General features: G+C 43.3%; 7 protein-coding genes across 7 annotated transcripts; 2 read left to right on the top strand and 5 right to left on the bottom strand.

Annotated features, from left to right (window-relative positions):
* Nucleotides 1-5: 5 nt before the first annotated feature.
* Nucleotides 6-882, bottom strand: BYT42DRAFT_143818 (uncharacterized protein). The gene has a single exon (XM_051562254.1). The coding sequence runs from the start codon at nt 758-760 to the stop codon at nt 92-94; it is 669 nt and encodes a 222-aa protein (XP_051418935.1). The 5' UTR covers nt 761-882; the 3' UTR covers nt 6-91.
* A 1,820-nt stretch (nt 883-2,702) lies between these two features.
* On the bottom strand, nt 2,703-4,443 carry BYT42DRAFT_143821 (mitochondrial carrier domain-containing protein). The gene is made up of 3 exons (XM_051562255.1): nt 4,175-4,443; nt 3,806-4,085; nt 2,703-3,722 (listed from the first exon to the last, which is right to left on the bottom strand). Exons 1-3 carry the CDS (start codon nt 4,295-4,297, stop codon nt 3,190-3,192), a joined length of 936 nt encoding a protein of 311 aa, XP_051418934.1. The 5' UTR covers nt 4,298-4,443; the 3' UTR covers nt 2,703-3,189.
* A 1,414-nt stretch (nt 4,444-5,857) lies between these two features.
* On the bottom strand, nt 5,858-7,762 carry BYT42DRAFT_587940 (uncharacterized protein). The gene is made up of 5 exons (XM_051570221.1): nt 7,065-7,762; nt 6,793-7,006; nt 6,575-6,722; nt 6,421-6,512; nt 5,858-6,360 (listed from the first exon to the last, which is right to left on the bottom strand). The coding sequence occupies exons 1-5, from the start codon at nt 7,284-7,286 to the stop codon at nt 5,915-5,917; spliced, it is 1,122 nt and encodes a 373-aa protein (XP_051418933.1). The 5' UTR covers nt 7,287-7,762; the 3' UTR covers nt 5,858-5,914.
* Nucleotides 7,763-8,471: 709 nt separating this feature from the next.
* On the top strand, nt 8,472-10,130 carry BYT42DRAFT_549870 (Endonuclease/exonuclease/phosphatase; the record flags this gene model as incomplete). Its single annotated transcript, XM_051566102.1, has 4 exons — nt 8,472-8,518; nt 8,592-8,952; nt 9,019-9,132; nt 9,201-10,130. The coding sequence occupies 4 exons, from the start codon at nt 8,472-8,474 to the stop codon at nt 10,128-10,130; spliced, it is 1,452 nt and encodes a 483-aa protein (XP_051418932.1).
* A 227-nt stretch (nt 10,131-10,357) lies between these two features.
* On the bottom strand, nt 10,358-13,885 carry BYT42DRAFT_143764 (uncharacterized protein). The gene is made up of 3 exons (XM_051562253.1): nt 13,761-13,885; nt 11,548-13,649; nt 10,358-11,460 (listed from the first exon to the last, which is right to left on the bottom strand). Exons 2-3 carry the CDS (start codon nt 13,646-13,648, stop codon nt 10,586-10,588), a joined length of 2,976 nt encoding a protein of 991 aa, XP_051418931.1. The 5' UTR covers nt 13,649; nt 13,761-13,885; the 3' UTR covers nt 10,358-10,585.
* A 6-nt stretch (nt 13,886-13,891) lies between these two features.
* On the top strand, nt 13,892-17,684 carry BYT42DRAFT_143639 (histidine phosphatase superfamily-domain-containing protein). The gene is made up of 10 exons (XM_051562252.1): nt 13,892-14,366; nt 14,447-14,575; nt 14,633-15,093; nt 15,158-15,309; nt 15,404-16,064; nt 16,157-16,289; nt 16,356-17,054; nt 17,124-17,210; nt 17,272-17,434; nt 17,516-17,684. Exons 1-10 carry the CDS (start codon nt 14,309-14,311, stop codon nt 17,649-17,651), a joined length of 2,679 nt encoding a protein of 892 aa, XP_051418930.1. The 5' UTR covers nt 13,892-14,308; the 3' UTR covers nt 17,652-17,684.
* A 67-nt stretch (nt 17,685-17,751) lies between these two features.
* On the bottom strand, nt 17,752-18,644 carry BYT42DRAFT_648882 (40S ribosomal protein S5; the record flags this gene model as incomplete). Its single annotated transcript, XM_051572752.1, has 3 exons — nt 17,752-17,762; nt 17,842-18,250; nt 18,453-18,644. The coding sequence occupies 3 exons, from the start codon at nt 18,642-18,644 to the stop codon at nt 17,752-17,754; spliced, it is 612 nt and encodes a 203-aa protein (XP_051418929.1).
* Between the last annotated feature and the right edge of the window lie 330 nt (nt 18,645-18,974).

The raw sequence follows: 18,974 nt of genomic DNA, 5'->3' as shown, positions 1-18,974 counted from the left end.
AAATTGGATGCCCCTTTTCTCCTTTCTTTGTTTTGGTCGATGATGGTCGTTACATGTTTACTTTTCCTCTCATCCTTTCTTATTTTTTTTTTCAGGAAACTGTATTGATATGACTTTGATCACAAGGAGGTTTTGGTGTGTAAGCAGGTGGGGGAGGTTCGAGTACATTGTGATGACAGCGATGACAGGATGGGGGTGGTTGGTTAGAACTGGTGGCAAGAAAAGGGACGTTGGAGTTATGCTGATGAAGATGATGGTGATGATGCTGTTGTGTGGTTGAAAGAGGGATATCGTATGGCGACGACGATGACGGTACGCCCATGCATAATTCTTTGGCCGATGGAGCTGAAGGTTCTGCTCCTGATTCTTGTGGCATCGGTAATGGTGGAAGCGATGCCGGCAAGACTTTTCGTATAGATAAAGGACGCGTTGGATTATCTAAGGTTGTGGATTGACGAGTTATGTCTTTATCGACAGAGTCTTCATTGTGGGGTGCATAGGTGGTAGTATTGGATACGGTCATGGATTTAGATGGTTTCTCATCGATCACAGAGTGCCGTCGACGTTTGTATTTGCGAAAATACCAATATACAAAGATTCCAACACCAAGAGTGAATGATAGAACAAGGCCTCCTGCCAATGAAAGGACGACAGCGAGAGTACGCAATGCACGCTCGTTGGTGTGAAGACGATGCAGGAGCGTTGTGGAGGCTTCTTCGGTAGCGATGATCGTCGAGACTGGATTAGTGGTGGTAGACATTTTATTTTATTTTTCTTTATTGTGATTTTTTGAGTGTGAATTATTCTCGAATGTTAAAATAGCATAATCAAGGGAAAGGGATAAGAATCAACGGATCAAAAGGGCTTTCTTGGATATTCTGTTTTTGTGTTTGTAGCAGTCCCCTTATTTTTTGTATGCATCCCTTCCGTTGGAATCAAGGGTAAATGTGTAGTTCCTCACTAAAAAGAAAAAATTCCTTTTCTCTTTGCAACGTTCTCTCCGTTAGCTCCTCTTTTCCCCAACTGGCACCTCGTCCGCTTTACCTATTGAGCATCCTGGTATGTATACAAGTAGATAAGGTTTGCTTTTTCTGGAACTGTCACCGTTGAAAGGCAACGATACCGTGATGTGAAAGAAGGATTTTAAATTTGAAAGACCACTGTCTGATGGGCTTCTCACGTGAACCGTCCATAATTCCAGGACAGGGTGACCTTTTTCTAAGAAGTTCATCCCGACTTGTTTAAATATGTAAAAAGAAAACGGCAGCGTCATACCTATCACAGGCAACAACACCAGTTATTGTGACAATGCATATGTTGTCCTTATTTCAATTCGACAGTAGTCTATGTGATCGGCCATCCATCGTGCCACCCAACTATTTCCGGCTTTGCATGTGCGTGCGTTTTTTTTTTTTCCGCAGATGAGTCTTGAGTTGCCTTCATTTTTCCCATTCTTGTCTATATTACTTCTTTTAGTCATGATATGCTTGAACTTTTTTTTTATCAGAACATTACCGTGCAGTCTTTGAGATGAACCGTGCGATGAACCCGTTTTTATGGGAGTATTGTAGAGGCATTGTCTCTGTATGTCCTTAAATCTGAGGCACAGAGCTCTGTTAACCCTGAGATCAAATTTTAGGCAAGGGCCTTGCGCTATTTGTTTAGAAAAATGACGATAAGTAAATGATCGCCATGACTGTAGGGTATTGTTGGTCTTATGAGTACTGTATGTACAGCTGCTCTAAATATTAATGTATACGGATACTTCATGAGTTTTTCTTTTTCGCAATTTCAAACATTTTAACACAAAGAAGATAGGATTACTTATGCCATAAGCGAATAGTAGTGCCGATTGCTTGAGCTTAATCCGGTACCATAAGATGACTACTCTGGAAAGAATATGAAGTATGGTATGTTTGTCTTTCAAACCGGCACAACTCAAAAGATTTATGTGACATAGAAGGAGAAATAAGGAAATCCACATAATGAACGAGGCGCAGCAGTGTTCGCCATCTAATCAAAATTGTTTCTGTGAAAGATGGCGGAAATTAAGCCTGGTAGATAGGCATTTTCCCTTAACAAAGTCCAAAGCTTGGTTATGGGGAATCCATTTGCCTCACCAACTTTGCAATTGCTAGGAGATACTCACTTTTTATAGCTAACTAAGCCATGACTCTTAACTGAACGTAACTGTCTTGAAGTGAACAATTTAAAGTATCGTCATAACAACTGTGTTAGTCATCACCATATAACAGTGGTTTGGAAATCGACATACAGTATTTCATGGCTTAAAACAGACGCGCACTAAGATACATTCGAAAGAACGTTAGATACATTGGAGGTACGTAAGCGGTATGGAGCGACGGAAGTTCTTGACACAAGTGGTTACTACTCTCACAAAATAGAGATAGACAAAGACATATCAAAGCGAAGCCATGGTACACTCCATGCGAGAACCGGGGTTACGAGAAATTAAACACAAGCTGTGGCACTTTTAATTTGTTCCGGCCATTACACACGTTCACATCGTGGGAATACGAATCATGACTCGCAAACCATGGGTGCAACAACGCACTAACAAGGTCGGAAGTATTACTCCGCCTTGAGCTATGACCTGGGGGGGGGGAATGATGGTCGTACTGGCGGGTTTAACTTGGTTGCAACCGTAAGATAAGCATGAAAATTTGACAAGATCTTAACCAGTTATACGAATCTAGTCGAGATATCACCTGCAAAAAGACAAAAAAAAAGGGTCAACTTCACATGTCACTGATAGAAAACCTTCCACCACTTTTTACTCTATGAAAATCAGTCACAGGATGATGCTGACAATCCTGTTCGTTTATTTTTTTTTCATCATCAAGTTTCTTTTCAGGTTGACAAATTTTTTTTTTAGTCTTCTAAAATGAAATGTGGGACAAGCCTATGTACAAAGAATGATGGGGTAAAAAAAAAGAAAAAAAAAAAGATCGAAATGAAAACTAGAATTAAAGAAAGAAGAGAGGGGAGGTAACTATGATACAACGTAGAGACAACATGCAATCCGGATAAAATACCATCAGTTGGCGAGTGGTGTCAAGAAAAGAATAATAAACTTGGAGAGGAATATAAATAGATGAGATCTCTTCTTCACCGAAATCGGATAGATAAGTTTGAGATCATCTCGGATCATAAAAAAAAAAGATGACTTTAGAGCAAGAGACTGTTTTTATCTTGCTGTTGTTGTTGTGTAGCTGGTCGCGCGTCCATGAACCATTTGAAATATTCGTAGACACTCCAGCTGATGGCAGCACTCGGCATATGCGTCAGTACTCGAGGCCGGAACCCACGGAAAAAGCCTCGGAGTCCATATCGTTCTCTGATAATGGACATGGCGTCCAACAATCCTGTTGCGTTTCGCACACGTAAATCGTTGCTGCTGCCGCGCGTTTGTAACACAGTCTTGATCACATCCAAAGGAGTAGTAATCGACGAAGCCATCGCTCCGGCCAAACCACCGGCAATCACATGTGTTTTGGGGTCATATTCGCCTTTAGGATTCAACACCTTTCGGAAAAACTCGTACGTCGCAAACTGTACAGACTGGAACGGTATCGACATGGCTAACGTCGTGGGCAATGAAATATAAAATGCCGTCACACCTTCTTTCGCAAACACTTGTCGAGCACATTCTCTAACCGATCGGTAAGTTGATTCGCGAAGTTGCATACGTTGTTTAACCACTAAATTTCAAAGAAAAAAAACCGTGGAATCATTGAGTACATTGAAAAAATCGCTAAACGATTGTGGTGGTGATGCAACGTACCATCAAAAGGATTCATAAGGGTATCGTGAGCCAAAGTGGCACAAGCACCAGCAATGGCGGAAGCAAAAGGATGGTGTCCTCGCTGATTGGCTCCCAGATATTCTTTGCAATATTCGTAGGTGGCAAAGTGAAGAGCGTGGGCAGGCCCGGCTCCCAAGACCACTGAATTTACGCCTCGCCAAAGGTTACGCGAAGCCGTACGAAGCCCCACACCGGTAGGATAACTTGAGAGCGGAGGTACCGTCGCGGGTCGACTGTTTTGAATCACTTGCATTCGAGTCTGCAGATCAAATACACAGGTGAATAAAGCGCAACAACGAAAAAAACCATGATTATCTGATGTGTATTAATATCTGATTTTTTTTGTACCTTGATGCTGTCAACGGGATACATAACACAATGTTCCGCGATACCAGCCAGGGCGCCAGCCATCGCATTTTGAGCCATCGATGAGTTATTTCCCAAAGATTCATAATCGTATTCTTCATCCATAATGGCTTTACGTATGCGAGAAAAAAGAATAAGAATGCAAAATGAGTGGGGAGAATGAGGAGGGAGGGGAGAGAGAGAAAGAGTAAAAGACGAAAAAAAGGAGACTGGAAAAGAAAATTTTTAATACTGATGTCAAGTCCCAGCTGTCGGCCAACAAAAGAGAAAAACACAATTCGGCGGGACCCCTGTCTCCAAAATTAACCCAATCAGATTCCATCTGATAACGAAGATTTACGTGTTCATTTCACACTCCCCCACATGGGGGGAGGTCCGGGGGGGTGGGGGCGACCTTTTATTAAGCAAGTTGCCTTTCAAGGTGAATGGGCAAGAACGACCATCTGATAACCGTGCCTTCTAAGTGGTTCCATGTCAATTATTTTTTTTGTTCAAATCAAATGATTAAGTGAAGATGCCGACTAGTGTGTATCTACAAACACATCTTGTTGACATTTTCATTCAGTACATCCATCATTACAGTAGTGGAAACTTAGTCGGATATACCCCATTTGGCCAGCAAACAAGTCAGTTTTCATATACGCATCACCACACATGGCATGGCAAAAGAGCGAAACTGCTTTCCATACGATTAGGTAACACATGAAATCATTGTTGATCTATCCCGGTTTTCCTTTGCTCCGTTATCACTTATGGATGGATCATGTGGGTGTTGTCTGTTTCAAATGAAAAAGCAAAGAAAATCTGATAAAAATGTCCTGCTGACGTGGGGATTTAGCTCCTTTGATGTCGGTAACACAAGGTTTATACGCTAGACTGGGCTATCAATTCCGAAAGTAAATGTCTGTAATATAACCATCACCCATTCGGAACCAGAGTTTTGTCCTGCAGTGAAAACTTTATCACTGCAAGGTGGACGTTGAAAGAACAATAGTCCTTTTTATAAAATAAAATAAAATAAAAATAAAAATAAAAAACCAACATCTTGTGTTGACTTGGGTCAAGTACAACAAACATACGAGGATCCACGCAGCCTTTTTGGATGATTTATTAGCATCGCCTTTTTGTATCGATCAACCCAAAACGCCCTTCATATAAATGGTCATATGAACTTATCTATCAATAGGCAACTACAGGAAAAACCAAAAAGGACTGAAAACGCTTATCTCAGCGTGAAGGTTTTATTTCACATGAATAAGCAGCAAATAAGTCCCCCTCTGGTTTTTCTTACAACCAGTCAAGACTAAAGAAAAGCTTTATCCTACATACACAGAAAAGCTGACTTGTAACAAAAAAGTGCCTGCGTTGTAAAGTCGTGTCAACCCACTTGTAATTTTTGTTTTTTGACACTCATGTTCCTGTTCCGTTATTGATGACTCCCGGAAGTCTTAAATGCGGTATTTGTAGATGGAACAAGAGTGTTAATACACGGAAAAGAAATCCCGGAAAAACTACACAATTAGGTTTGTATAACCGACGGCCAAAAAAAAAACTCTTATCAGATCGTGACAAAAACAACGATTTTCAACGGTGGTGGTTTGTTGATTCCTTATTCTTTCTTCTTTCTTCCAACTTGAGGAAATGAACGTGATATCCCTGAATAGGGTTTTGTTTTATTCATGGAATTTCTTGTCTGATGCTCTTTTTGTTGGACCGCCGGTGTCATACATTTGGCGGCAGTGTATTTCGTCGCTCGGTTTCTTTGTCTCGGATCGATGAGGCCCCCCGCTTTTTGGAACCAGGTTCTGTGTGGTTACTCCATCGTACTGAGTTACAATTATTGAGTGTGGGTGTTAAACTTTCCAAAGGTGACAGTGGTGGCACAATGGGGTCAGACAACCGCCCGTCTTTTGTACAATGGGATTTTTCCTTCACTTGCGAGACCAGTGTACTCTGGGGCGTGCTTGGCACGTAATAACCATGGTAATTTGGTTCACCGTTAAATTCCGACAACGGCGACCGTCGGATTCCCTCTTCTTCTTCCAGGGGGCTCGACTTGTACGACTGGCCGTCCACAGTGCTCTGACTCTCATCCTCTTCTTCATTTTCTTCCTCTCCTTCACGACCGAATTTAATCTGCTTAATAATTAGATACGAAGCCAGGTACCCTAAGAAAAAAAAAAGGTCGTGTGAATTGAGCTCACTACAATAAGGTTGTCTCGGCTTACAGTCGATCGTGTAAAGAACCGGTGTACTTCCGCCCAATACTTTTAGCGTGAGCAAAATGCCAGTCAGGACATTGGAAGTGCATACACCAAAACTAAGGTGAAGTCACTTTGTATTAAATTAAGTTTTCTTTGCAAGTTTACGATAGAGTCTTACCAATAAATAAGGCCTTCTTTGATAAGTGTTTTTTGCACACTAGTGCCCAGAATACGGTAATGACGATAGATAACCAAGAGAAAGCAAAAAGATAAAAAGATATTGGATGAAAAGTCCAAGGCCGCCTTGATAATTACAATATTCCCGGCTAAAAACCAATAAAAATGTCAGTCAAGCGTGCAACGCGTCAAAAAATAGTTGCGATGGAGACTTCTTACGATAGTATGTATCGCAAACACCTTGTCTGTATATGCTACTTGACGGCGCCCCGGTGAAATTGGTCCAAATAAATACCACGATACCAATCAATGGCAGCACACCAATGCCTAGAATAACCTTGGACCGACTATTGCCTAGATAGGCTTTCCACAATAATACTGATTGCAATGCGATATCTCCCAGATTTACTCCAATGATCGAAAATGCCAATTGCTGCATATGGCGTAAGAATAAAATGATGTTATAAGAGAAATGAATCCTTGTAGCTTACGAAATAACAGCTGATCTCCACAAGTGAAGTCAAAAGAGTGACAAATGTGACGACGACACCTAGAACGGCTTGAGCAAACACCACAAAGTGAATGGGCTTGCGTGCCATATAAAACATCCATCCAGAGCGCATTGATTGCCAGATAAAACATGACATGCCGACGCTGACAAACATGATTGAAAATGCCGCTTCCGCATCGGTTTTGAAAATCGATTCTTCCATTTTTATAATTATTGTATTGGGAAAAATAAAGTCGAATGTCGATCGAAAACTCGTTGGGTTGGCAAAGGTGGATTGTACGTATGACAAGCTGTCGAAGATACACGTATGGAGCGGAAAGACGTTCACCCAATCCGTTAGGTATTAAGCAATTATATGAGGAAAAAGATAAAATTTTAAAATAAGAAGAACAAGTTTCGTCAATCGTGCCGATGTATGCTAATGGTGGCCGTAAGAAACGGAAAAGAGAAATAAGATAATTAGAAGAAGAATAGTAGAATGAAAAATGATACTATGCATTTTGGTTATAATCTCGTGAACCCCGTTTTTTTTACATGCTTTTTTAGCGGTAGCATGATGAGGAATTATTTGCATTCACCGTTAAATAGGATTATTGACTTTCTCCTGTCTTTTTGTCGAAATAGAAAGGTTCACATACTACAAGTAGATGGCCCTTCAATGAGATATTTTATTTTGAGAATACGCGATTCTTGAATTTATGTTCATGGCTGAAAGAATATAAACGTTGGTGGCTTCTTTCTGCTTTGTGAAAAAAGCTGGATGCTGATTGGACGAAAACGTGAATACACGGCATTGACAGCTCCTGAAGGGCGTTTATGGTTCACTATTCAAGCAATTGCGCACCATCATTGGCTAATGTTCTTTCAATAGATACCCAATTGGGACTGTGTCATGATGAACAATCCACTGATACTCATCGCGTTCATATCAATGGAAGAAAATGTGTTTATGTCTAAAATGTAAAATCCATGATCAAGTTATTGGAGATGTCTCTTTATCTTTTCAGCGGTACGGCCGGTTAGATAAGCTTAGATATTTGATATGGATGATCGTTATACCTTACTAAGAGGAAACCAGGATCGGTACGTGCGCATAGTCTCGATGTCAAAAGCAGCGATCTGAATGACACGGCTTCCGTGGCCCGAGTGGTCTTTTTTTTTTTTCCATTCTGGCTGGCTTGACCGCCGCGTTTTTTTAAGTCTCCGATTCCGGAAAAAAGACTACCGCGAAAAAAGACATGCAGAAAACGGACTTTTTGTTCCTTCTTTTATTGTCTCCAGATATTTGCAACCAAACACCTCAATAAAATCTCCGTAAAAAAGTGGCGCTGTCACCATCTTCATCTCAGAACACGTAACATAGAAATATAGTCAAGATTGATACGCTATGCAATCCGATGCCCAACAATTGTCGGTGCTATCATTGAATTGCTGGTATGGCATCTCGAACCGAAAAGGATTCCAGCGGCATGCTCGCACACTAATATACATCACCATGGCTTTGTAGGGGTCTGAAATTTGTATCGAAGCAACGGCAATTTCGGTTAAGAGCGATAGGCGATGCTGTTAGTCAACAGGAGTACGATATCGTAACGTTGCAAGAACTGTGGGTGTCGCAAGACTACGAGTATATCAAATCCCGAGTTGCCGATAATCTTCCATACAGCAAGTACTTTTACAGCGGGGCTCTTGGTAGTGGATTGGCAATTTTTTCGAGATATCCCATTATTTCATCATCCTACCTCCGATACTCGTTGGCAGGCAGGCCGTTGAAGATATTCCATGGCGATTTCTACGTTGGAAAAGGATGTGGGTCTGCCTGCATTGAACACCCCACCATTGGCATCCTGGAAGTGTTTACCACCCACGTATGTGAAAAAAAAGTTGGGATGTGCCATAATTCCTATCTGTGATCGCTCATACAAATTGGTTAGTTACATGCTGGCTATGGTAAAATTGATGAATACGAAGGACATCGAGTCTCTGAGTCGTGGGAGTTGGCCAATTTACTACGTACATCGGCAGCCCAGGGACGGCAAGTGATTGCGGTGAGTATCACGCGACAATGGATGCTTGCTCGTCCACCGAACAACAAAATATTGACCTTTCGATATAGACGGGCGATTTCAACAGTATACCAACGAGCTATAATTATGCGTTACTGAAAGATCATGCGTTTATGACCGATTCATGGTTGGAGACACATGAAAGTAGCTTGGAAGAAAGCATGCGTCAATTTCAACAAAATCAAATTCACGGCAGAGACTGTATACATCACTTTGGTATCACTTGCGATTCACCAGAAAACTCGTGGTCCAAGCATTTTCTCAAGCAACAAGCTCGCGATAAAAATATCGGTGATCGATTGGATTATATCTTTTATCGCCGCACCCCCGAATTATCATGTATCAGTTCCAATGTCGCTTTCACCGACTTCATAGCAAACACGCACATGTGTTATTCCGATCATTTCGCGGTGCATTCAATTTTTTCATGCCAGTCGAATGCCTCTGCCATGGGCAACAATATCGCTCCTCAATGCTCCCAACTGACACGTCCTACCTTTTCACGTATTTCACCCATCATCGTCCGAGACATCATCAACCTTTTACATAGAGATCATGTAGCCACCCGTCGCAAGGCCAACATATTACTGGGGTGGCTCGTGACATGCGTCTTTCTCATCTTGGCCTTGTACGCTGTCATGATTGTCGTGCCGATCTACTACGCGTCCGATGACCGACGCGAAATGATTGCGACCATTCTTGCTGTTTTTGGCGGATTTTTGATGATTTTATGTGCGGCTGCGGCGCCGATCTGTCTTATTGTAGGCTTTGTATGCGGACACACCGAACAACGCGCGTTACAGCAGTTTGTGGTTGAACTTCGTACGTTCTTATCCGGGTTGCCAAACAACGACGGTTTAGCTGCCCAGCGAAATGTCAACCCGCATAGTAGCCGCGACCTGATCACCGTTGACTCGCCACAATTCAACCTTAGACACCCTTCTACCGAAGAAAGCGAACCCTTGTTAATGAATGTATAGATCAATCAATTTAATTATCACTTTTTTTTTTCCCATCAATTTTAAGGCCTCTTTTGCAACCCACCCCCCAATAAGTTCATACACATAATTGAGCAACAAGTAAAACCTGTTGTAGAATTTGACTGTAAAGTAAGCGCAAAATCAAGAACATACAATACGAATTGAATCGCAATGTGTAGAACGGTAGACACAAATGTTTCGATTTTTCAAAGCGAGAAAATAAGTGAAACAATGATTAAAAGATTGACATGAGCAAATATGCAAATAGAATGTATGTACTGGTGCTAATAGTGGATGCTAGTTACTCCTTGAATGGGGTAGGGGAGGAGGGATTTGCAGGAATTGTGTGAAAACGCTGCGGCAACGAATCACAAGAGAATCAAGTATTTTTGTGAAAAAATCGCATGTGGTGAAAGTGGAAAGCGCATGCGCTTAGATTAAAGAATAGCGCGAAATTACACATGGTTGAGGGATACGGTGGGTGTAGATGTGTCTGATGCATTGACAACGGGAGGTTCATGGGGATCTTGTGGTCGAACCGAAGGTATATTTTCAGCTGCTTCGGCAGGTAAGGTTGAAGGTGTCGATTCTTGGACAGCTCCTTTGGTTGCCCTCCGTGAAAGATATTCTTGAAGAGACAGTTTAATTTTCACCGGTTTGGTCTCTACAGCTTGCGTCGTCTCGACATTGGCACCGGTCGCACAAATGTCCTCTTTCGATGCAGGGTTGGTGAGCTCAGAGCGTGCTTCAGAGGCGACTGTTTTGGAGCTCTTCTCGGCATTTGATTCACGATTGTGCTCTTCCTTGACAGTCGACGCAGATGGCGCTGTTGTATCCGTGGTCTTTTCCTCCTCCACCTGTAAAATGTCATTGAGCACATTTTCAGTCTGTTCAGACTTGACCATGTCATCATCTTTGGATTCAGATACGTTGGGCAAGGTACTTGGCAAATCCACAGCTGCAGGGTCCGCCGACGGTTCCAAAGATGGTAACAACTGATGATCATCCATGGATTTGAAAGAAAGCTCATTGGCGTCGTCAAGATCGCTTCGATGACCATCGTCCAGCGGAAGGGTCGAAGCAGAGCTCGCAACGCTCAATTGTCCATCGTCCATCATAAGTTCGTCAAACTCCTGCTCTTGGGTCAAAGCGTAAGAGTTGGATGGGAGGGAAGAGGATGGGGCAGTAACGGTAGTGAATGATGTGTCGGTAGTTGATACAGGTTCCTGTTTAAGGCTCGAAGAAGGGGAGAAAATATTAATGTCTTTTTGTGGCGGCGGCGGCGGCGAGATCTCCGCCTTTTCTTTCTTCACAGAAGATGCGGAAGGATCTAAAAAAGGAGACAATGGGATGAGAATCACTGCTGCTGCTGCACTGAACAGGCCATCAAACCAACAAGGGCCGCCAAGGTACTTACTTGATGCTGGGTATTCTTGCGCCTTTTCAGCAGCGGCTTTTTCTTGCAGATAATTGCGCATCCAGAGCTTTTTGCAGGGTAATTTGGAAATCATCTTTTGCGGAGACAGCGACTCTCCGTTGCTGGCGGATGAGACGGTCAAACCATGGTTTAATCGTCGTACTTTGGCTGCCCTGGTATGGGTATCTAAACTTTGGGGGCCAGAAGGATAAAGGTCTTTGTTGTCAAATCCAGAAGCATCCGTGTCGCCAATGATATCCAGGATTTCGCTGTCACTCTCTGTATCTTTGACAGAGATGGAAGGTCGACGTGAGTTCGGCGAAGTCGTCGTTACATCAATTTCCATTGCATCCTCTTCGGCAGATGAGACACCGGATTCATGTTTCAATGATGCCTTTTTGTTACCCCATGGTTTGTTCGGGAGATGAGAGTTGGTGATGGTCAAGTCCGAATCATGAAAGTGAGTGTAATCTGAACGTGGCAATCGCTCCGTATCCAATCGCATGGTCTCCATTTCGGGGCGACTCAATTTTCCACTTGCACTACCTTTCTTCTGCTTTGGCGAGACCGCATCGCTGCCCCGTCGAGTTTGACCTTTGGTCTTCATGGGAAATGGTGGACTTTTGGTGCTGCCCGAACGGCCGGATTTCTTTTTCATGCCTTCTCCGTCGTCTGACAAGAGATCTCCGTCTTCTTCAATCTCGTCCTTCATGTACTCAATCAGACACGTTTCCTTATCTCGACAAGCACATTCGCCAAACTCTTCCGTGAATAGACGCAACATCTTTTGCATGGCGGTCAATTTGTCGCGTTTTTCGTCCTCTGTCAAGGTTTGAGGCTCCTTTATCCCGTTTTCCTGTTTCTGCCATTCGATACTTTTTTTCCACGCCACATGGCCACGCTGCCAGTTCCATCCAATGGTGATTTCTTCCCCTTTATCCACATGTTCTCGTGTAAAGACGCCAAGATGAATGGTTTGATCGTCTTTGGCATGAGGCAAGACAATACAGCGTACGTCGGCGTTGGGATGACATGACCGGCGAATGTACCGTACATGGCTGTGACTATTCTTAGTGTCGATGCAGAGATCCAGCGACGGATAAAAAATGACATGAGCACGAGGCGTGCCAAGGATGGGGAATTCGTTGGTAGGATCGCATTTGTATTCGGATTTAAGCATGACGTTTCCGTTCACTTCCATCAGAAATCGATCGGCTGGTATATGAATATCTGCAAAGACTCCCTTTCTTACGGAGGGGTCATCGCGGCCTAAAGGTGCCCCATGTAGTGATTTCCATAACGGTCGAGCAGACGCTTTAGGAATGGAAGGAAGCAGCGTGTTACTATCCATCACGACAAACTGACTAGCAGTAGCGGCTTTCGGATCTCTCCATTGTTCAAGACCTTCTTTGAATATCTGTCTCACTACCTTGCTCTTGGTCCCCATTTTTGATTTTTTATCCGCAGCGAGCTTTTGTTTCTGTTTTCGGACAGTCACTCTGGAGAAATCGTAAGGAGAACCCAAAAGATCTTCGTCGTCTTGTTCGTCATCGTCAGAAACAGGGCGTTTCCGTACGGCGATCCGTTGAGACAATTTAGGTTTCTTGACTGTAGCGGAACGTGGCTGCCATTCGTCATTGTCACGCGTGCTGTTGTAAATGTCACGAAAATGCTGTTTCTTCGTTTTGGCGTCGGTGCTATTTGTCGCACGCCTTTTGTTGTCACTGGGCGACGTATCGGTGGGCGGCAAGGGCCTTTTCACGTCTTTATTCTCCAGTGATAAAGCATTGGATGCAGAAGAGCTTCCCTTGCGTCGTTTTAACGAATCCGCGGATCGTCGTTGGATGAATGCTTTCCGATCGCAGCGATTGCAGAGGTAATGTTCAGGGATATTGTTCTTTTTGATTTTGACACAAAATGCATGTTGCCACACCAGACATTTTTCGCACTGAATAGTGAATCCGTCGTCATCGGTGGAATCGCAGACGCACTGAATCACGCCTTCATCGATAGGATCTTCGGTAATGTCTACTTCCTCATCAGAGCTGGTTGCAGAAGGCGAATGCAGAGAACGCGGATTAGAGTGGTTTAATCTTGACATGCTAAATGGCATGAAAAAGTGATTAGGATAAATCATATGGAATGGAAAGAAAAATAAAAATGAAAGGAAGAACTGGGAAAGAGAAAAATAAAATAAAGAAAGCAAGAGATACCTCTTCTTCTGGCTATTGGAAGCGATATTTATTTATAGTGAAATATCCATAACTTGCGGGCCGTGTTCTCCTTTCGCAGCAACAATTGAGAGTCGTCAATGGGGCTGCAGTTGTGGGATGTGGGTCAAAAAGAAGCTGCCTTCTGTGAGACCAGCCAAAAAATCGTCATTTTGTGACGCTGCTGTTCATTCATATTCCGAAACCGGGATCTTAAAATGATGAAACTTGAGTTGCCAGTGTCTCGGTCTTTCATCAGTCCTTGTGAACCGCTATTGACACGAAAAAGAGGGGAAAATAAATAACCATACTTGCAGCAGTGAAGCAACTTGTGGATGAAGACGTCAATTCTGTCAATGCCAAAATTTCTTGACATGTTGAGAAACCTAACGCATTACATAAGCACATTACAATGAAACACATTTCTACGGTTGTCCATCGCTTCGATCACCGTTAAGCTGAGATTTTACTTTTTTTTTTTTAAATCTTTTTTTCTTAATCTTTTTGCTTTTGCCTTTCATTGTGCAAAATATACCTTGTTATCATTAACCATGACGCCGGGTTCAGCCACGTTGGAAGTGAATTCACCAACATCGAGCAGAGGCAAATGTAGGTGGCTTAACGCGGACTATGGGCAGTTGGTTGTCGTATGCATGGGTTCTGAAATGATTTGTGTTGGATTCGAATAGATGTCGTGGGCGTGTGTGCACTTGATAAGAAGGCACGATCGAAGCCTATGCGCCATATACTCAATCGTTTGTTGGCCTATGGTGACTTTGATATTGTCATCTTTGGCGATAAGACCATTTTGGACGAAGGTCGGTTCTCAAAAATTAAAAGTGAAGGAAGCATTCGACTCAATCGTATTATTGTAGAGGTGGAAAATTGGCCAGGTTGTGACTTTTTGATCTGTTTTTTCTCGGGTGGATTTCCGTTGGATAAAGCGATCCAGTATGAAAAGCTACGAAAACCATTCTCGGTCAACAACGTGTGTATGCAGTCCTTACTGTGGGATCGACGTGTGGTGTTAGCCGTATTAGATGCTATTGGTGTTCCCACACCGCCTCGATTGGTTGTATCCCGCGATGGGGGAGCCAAAGTGGATGCGGACGCTGCGCGCGCTTTCGAAGTGTGTACGGGTATGGATATGGAACGTGTTATATTCAAATATTCCAAAAACTCGGATGTCGTGCGCATCGCCAAAGATTCTATCCAAGTCGACGGTCAGCGCCTGAATAAAACCTTTATCGAAAAGCCGGCCGACGGTGAAGATCACAACATCAATATTTACTATTCCGAACGTAAAGGCGGAGGAGGAAGACGCTTATTCCGCAAGGCAAGAGAGTGGGAGAGAAAAAGAGATGCGCGGGATCTCCGATTAACAAGCCATACGTTTTTAGGTCGGCAATAAATCAAGTGCCTTTGACCCAGAGCTGGAAACACCGTCATTGACTGGATCTTGGGTATACGAAAAAATGATGGACGCTGAAAATAGCGAAGATATCAAGGTGTACACCGTGGGTCCAACCTTTATTCATGCCGAAACGAGAAAGTAATTATAAAACCCATTGTCACCTTTATTTTTCTTCTGAATAGATCACTTATCTGCATCATGGTTTTTTTTTTTTTTTTTTTTTTTTTCATAGATCACCTACAGTGGACGGCCTTGTAAAACGAAATACCGAGGGCAAGGAAATTAGATATTGCACAAAACTGACCTTGGAAGAAGAAGAAATTGCACGCAAAGTATCGAATGCGTTTGGACAGACTGTGTGCGGTTTGGATCTCCTCCGAGTGGATGGCAAATCGTACGTCATCGACGTCAATGGCTGGAGTTTTGTCAAAGGCAATGAATTCTATTACGATCAGTGTGCTCGGTTGTTGAGCGAAACATTCTTCCGCAGCGTCCAGCGTCAACCGTCCATTGGCGATATGATGCCACCGGAAATTGCTCCCGAAAGTTCTTGGCGCCTCAAAGGATTTGTGGCCGTCTTCCGTCACGCGGATCGCACACCAAAGAACAAACATAAAACATCGGTCAAATCGCAACCCTTTATCGATTTACTGCAGGGAAGTACGCAAGAAGTGGTATTCCGCCAAAAACATCAATTGGCTCTGGTGACGGAAGCCATCGATGCTTCTTTGGCGCTCGAACCCGACGAAGATACGGAAAAGTTCAAGACCATGAAAGAAATTTTGGAAAAGAAATCGGAATTACCAGGCACCAAAGTTCAGCTGAAGCCATTGTTTGATAAGGAAACAGGCGAACTGAGACAACTCAAGGTCAACCTCAAATGGGGCGGTGAGGTAAGTACCCAAGTTCGCTCACCCGTCATCTCACGGGCACCATTTGGCTTTTCAGGAGGTTATTCATTGTCGTCTCTTTCTTTCTGTCTCAGTTTACTCATGCCGGCCTTCATCAATCGCGCGATTTGGGAGAGAATTTACGCAAAGACATGATTATTTTGAACCGACACATTTTCGATGACATTGAAATTTATAGTAGCTCTGAACGTCGTGTGCGTGCCACAGGTAAGAAGAAAAAAAAACAATGACATACTGGTTGTTAATCTTGTTTTGAATACGGTTCCGTTGTAGCTGACGTGTTTGCTCGTTGGTTCCTCGGCCAACCGGAATCCGTGGATGGCGTGATTATGGAAAGCAAATATCTTTTGGATGACAGCAATGCTGCCAAAGAGCAAATGGATGCCGTAAAGAAAGAGCTCAAGACGTTATTACGATCTGGATATGAAGTGTCCCCTTTACAACTGGCCCAAGCAGGATGGCCAACGGACATGCCACAACCCCACATGGTATCGCAAGAAGTTCAGACCATTATGGCTCGTATGCGTGCTACCATGCACCATAACTGGGCTACAAAGGATGTGAATGCCATTCAGAGACGCTGGTGTTGTTTTGAATCGCCCAATCTGTTCAAAGAGCGATGGGAAAAGATGTTCAAAACGTTTTGTGATGCCGATGGCAACCCCGATCCTGCCGGTATTCCAGAATTGTACGATTCATTGAAATACGATGCACTGCACAACCGCACATTTTTGGAGGCCATTTTCTGCAACGACGATGACAAGGAAGGAAGTAGTACGGATTTGCGAAACTTGTACATGTACATGCGTGTGCTTTTCAACTTTGTGGCCCCGCAAGAGTACGGCATCACCGACGCAGAGAAGAAGAATATCGGTTTACTGATCAGTTTACCGTTATTGAAAGCGATTCTGCGTGAATTAGAGGAAATAAAAACCTCTGATAACCCAAGAACGCGACTCTTTTTCACCAAAGGTAACAACGCAAGTGATAGTGGTCTTGGTAGACGCTTTCTTCTAATTGGCCGCCTTTTCTTTGTATTAGAATCTCATGTCCATGCTCTGTTGAACCTTGTCTATCAATCAGGTGTTCCAACCAAGTTCCCAAGAAATCTCTTATCTGAACTCGACTGTGAGTGGATTACCTTGTCCTTCTTATTTGTTTTGATGGGTGCTAATGATTTTCTACTTAGTTTTAACCCAAATCACCTTTGAGCTGTATGAGCGCAATCGACACATGAACGGAAAGGCCAAAGAATATTCTCTACGAATTGGGTTCAGTCCTGGTGCACACTATGACAGCGTCTTGGACCTTCAAATGGATGCAGAGCATTGCTTGAAGGTTTCACCAAGAAGGTAAGCGAGAACGAAAAAAGGATTACAAACCTCGCCCACTTAAAAAACATGTGCTTATGGATGCTTGTGGTTTTTCAATAGAAACATGATTCCTCACATGCCGATGGATGAAGTCGTCGGTTACCATAACTCTTATCTAAACCTGCCTAATTTACAAAGCATTGAGCAGCAAATCGAGGAAAAGAAGTTATATTACGCCCAAGAAGATAATGAATAGAAAAACCAAAAGTAAAATCAGCCAGCATTTTTTTTCGAATATGGAATTTTTTTTTATTGGAAACTCTACAAGGTCGCCATGAAGCACATATACACGAAATTTAACGGTTGGCTGTAAAAAGAGAAAAAAAAAAGCCGAATTAGCATCATAGGAACCAATGATAAACGATAAACGGTAATAAAAAACTTACACTTGGCAACACGTTCGAGTTCGTCCTTCTTCTTGATGGCATAAGAGTTGGAGGAACCCTTGGCGGCGTTGATCAACTCATCAGCAAGGCATTCAGCAATGGTCTTGACGTTGCGGAAAGCAGCTTCACGAGTACCGGTCGTCAACAAAGCAATGGACTGGTTGACACGGCGGAGAGGAGAAACATCAACGGCCTGACGACGGACGGTACCAGCGGAACCGATACGGGTGGAATCTTCACGGGGACCGGTATTGATGATGGCATCGACGAGAACCTGGATGGGGTTCTGGTCGGTCAACAAGTTGATGATTTCGAAAGCGTGCTGAACAATGCGAGCAGCCAACAACTTCTTGCCGTTGTTGCGACCGTGCATCATGAGAGAGTTGGTCAAACGCTCAACAATGGGGCACTACACATAATGCGAGAGAATTCCAAGGTGAGTACGGCAATCCCATCCATAATTTTCCTTCCATTTATTTTTTTGCCCATTGTCTCCATAGTTTTCTCCCTTGTGTGGTTTGTATCTCGTTTTCCTCGGTTTTTTTTCTCTCCATATATCCGTATTGTCCAATGGGCGAATGTCCTTTTTTTTCGTAGTTGATTTTGCATACCTGAGCCTTACGGAAACGCTTGACAGCGAAGCGACCGGCAGTGTGGGGCAAGTAGACGTGCTGACGGACTTGGATGTAATCCTGAAGGGAAATGTCCTTGACCTCAACATCCTCGTACGACCACTTGTTGAAAAGCTTGCGAGAGCCATCAGCGCTGGCCAAAACGTCAGCGGGCAAATTCAAAGCAACCATAATGCGGCTCTAGAGAATCGTCAAAGAGATAATTGGGATTACTACGTGCGTTTGATATAGAAGGATGGATGGATGGCATCTCTTTTACCTTGTCGATGTGAAAGAAGGATCACAGTGTCCACAGTTCGACTGGCAATAAGGGACTCTGAGCTTCATTTCTCAAAAATTCCGGGATCCGGACTCCAGTCACGTGCGTACTTAGGATAACTTTAAACTCCGAAAACCCTCGGATCGTCTTCACCTTTGGACAGGTCCGTTCCCTTTTTTTTTGCGGTGCAGAAATGTTGAAAAGGAGCAGTGATTTTTTTGATTCTTTAGACCAAAGTCTCC

This window comes from Radiomyces spectabilis, assembly GCF_025331425.1.
Source record: "Radiomyces spectabilis strain NRRL 2753 chromosome Unknown BYT42scaffold_16, whole genome shotgun sequence".
Taxonomy (NCBI): domain Eukaryota; kingdom Fungi; phylum Mucoromycota; class Mucoromycetes; order Mucorales; family Radiomycetaceae; genus Radiomyces; species Radiomyces spectabilis.
This window is presented reverse-complemented; position numbering and strand designations above follow the sequence as displayed.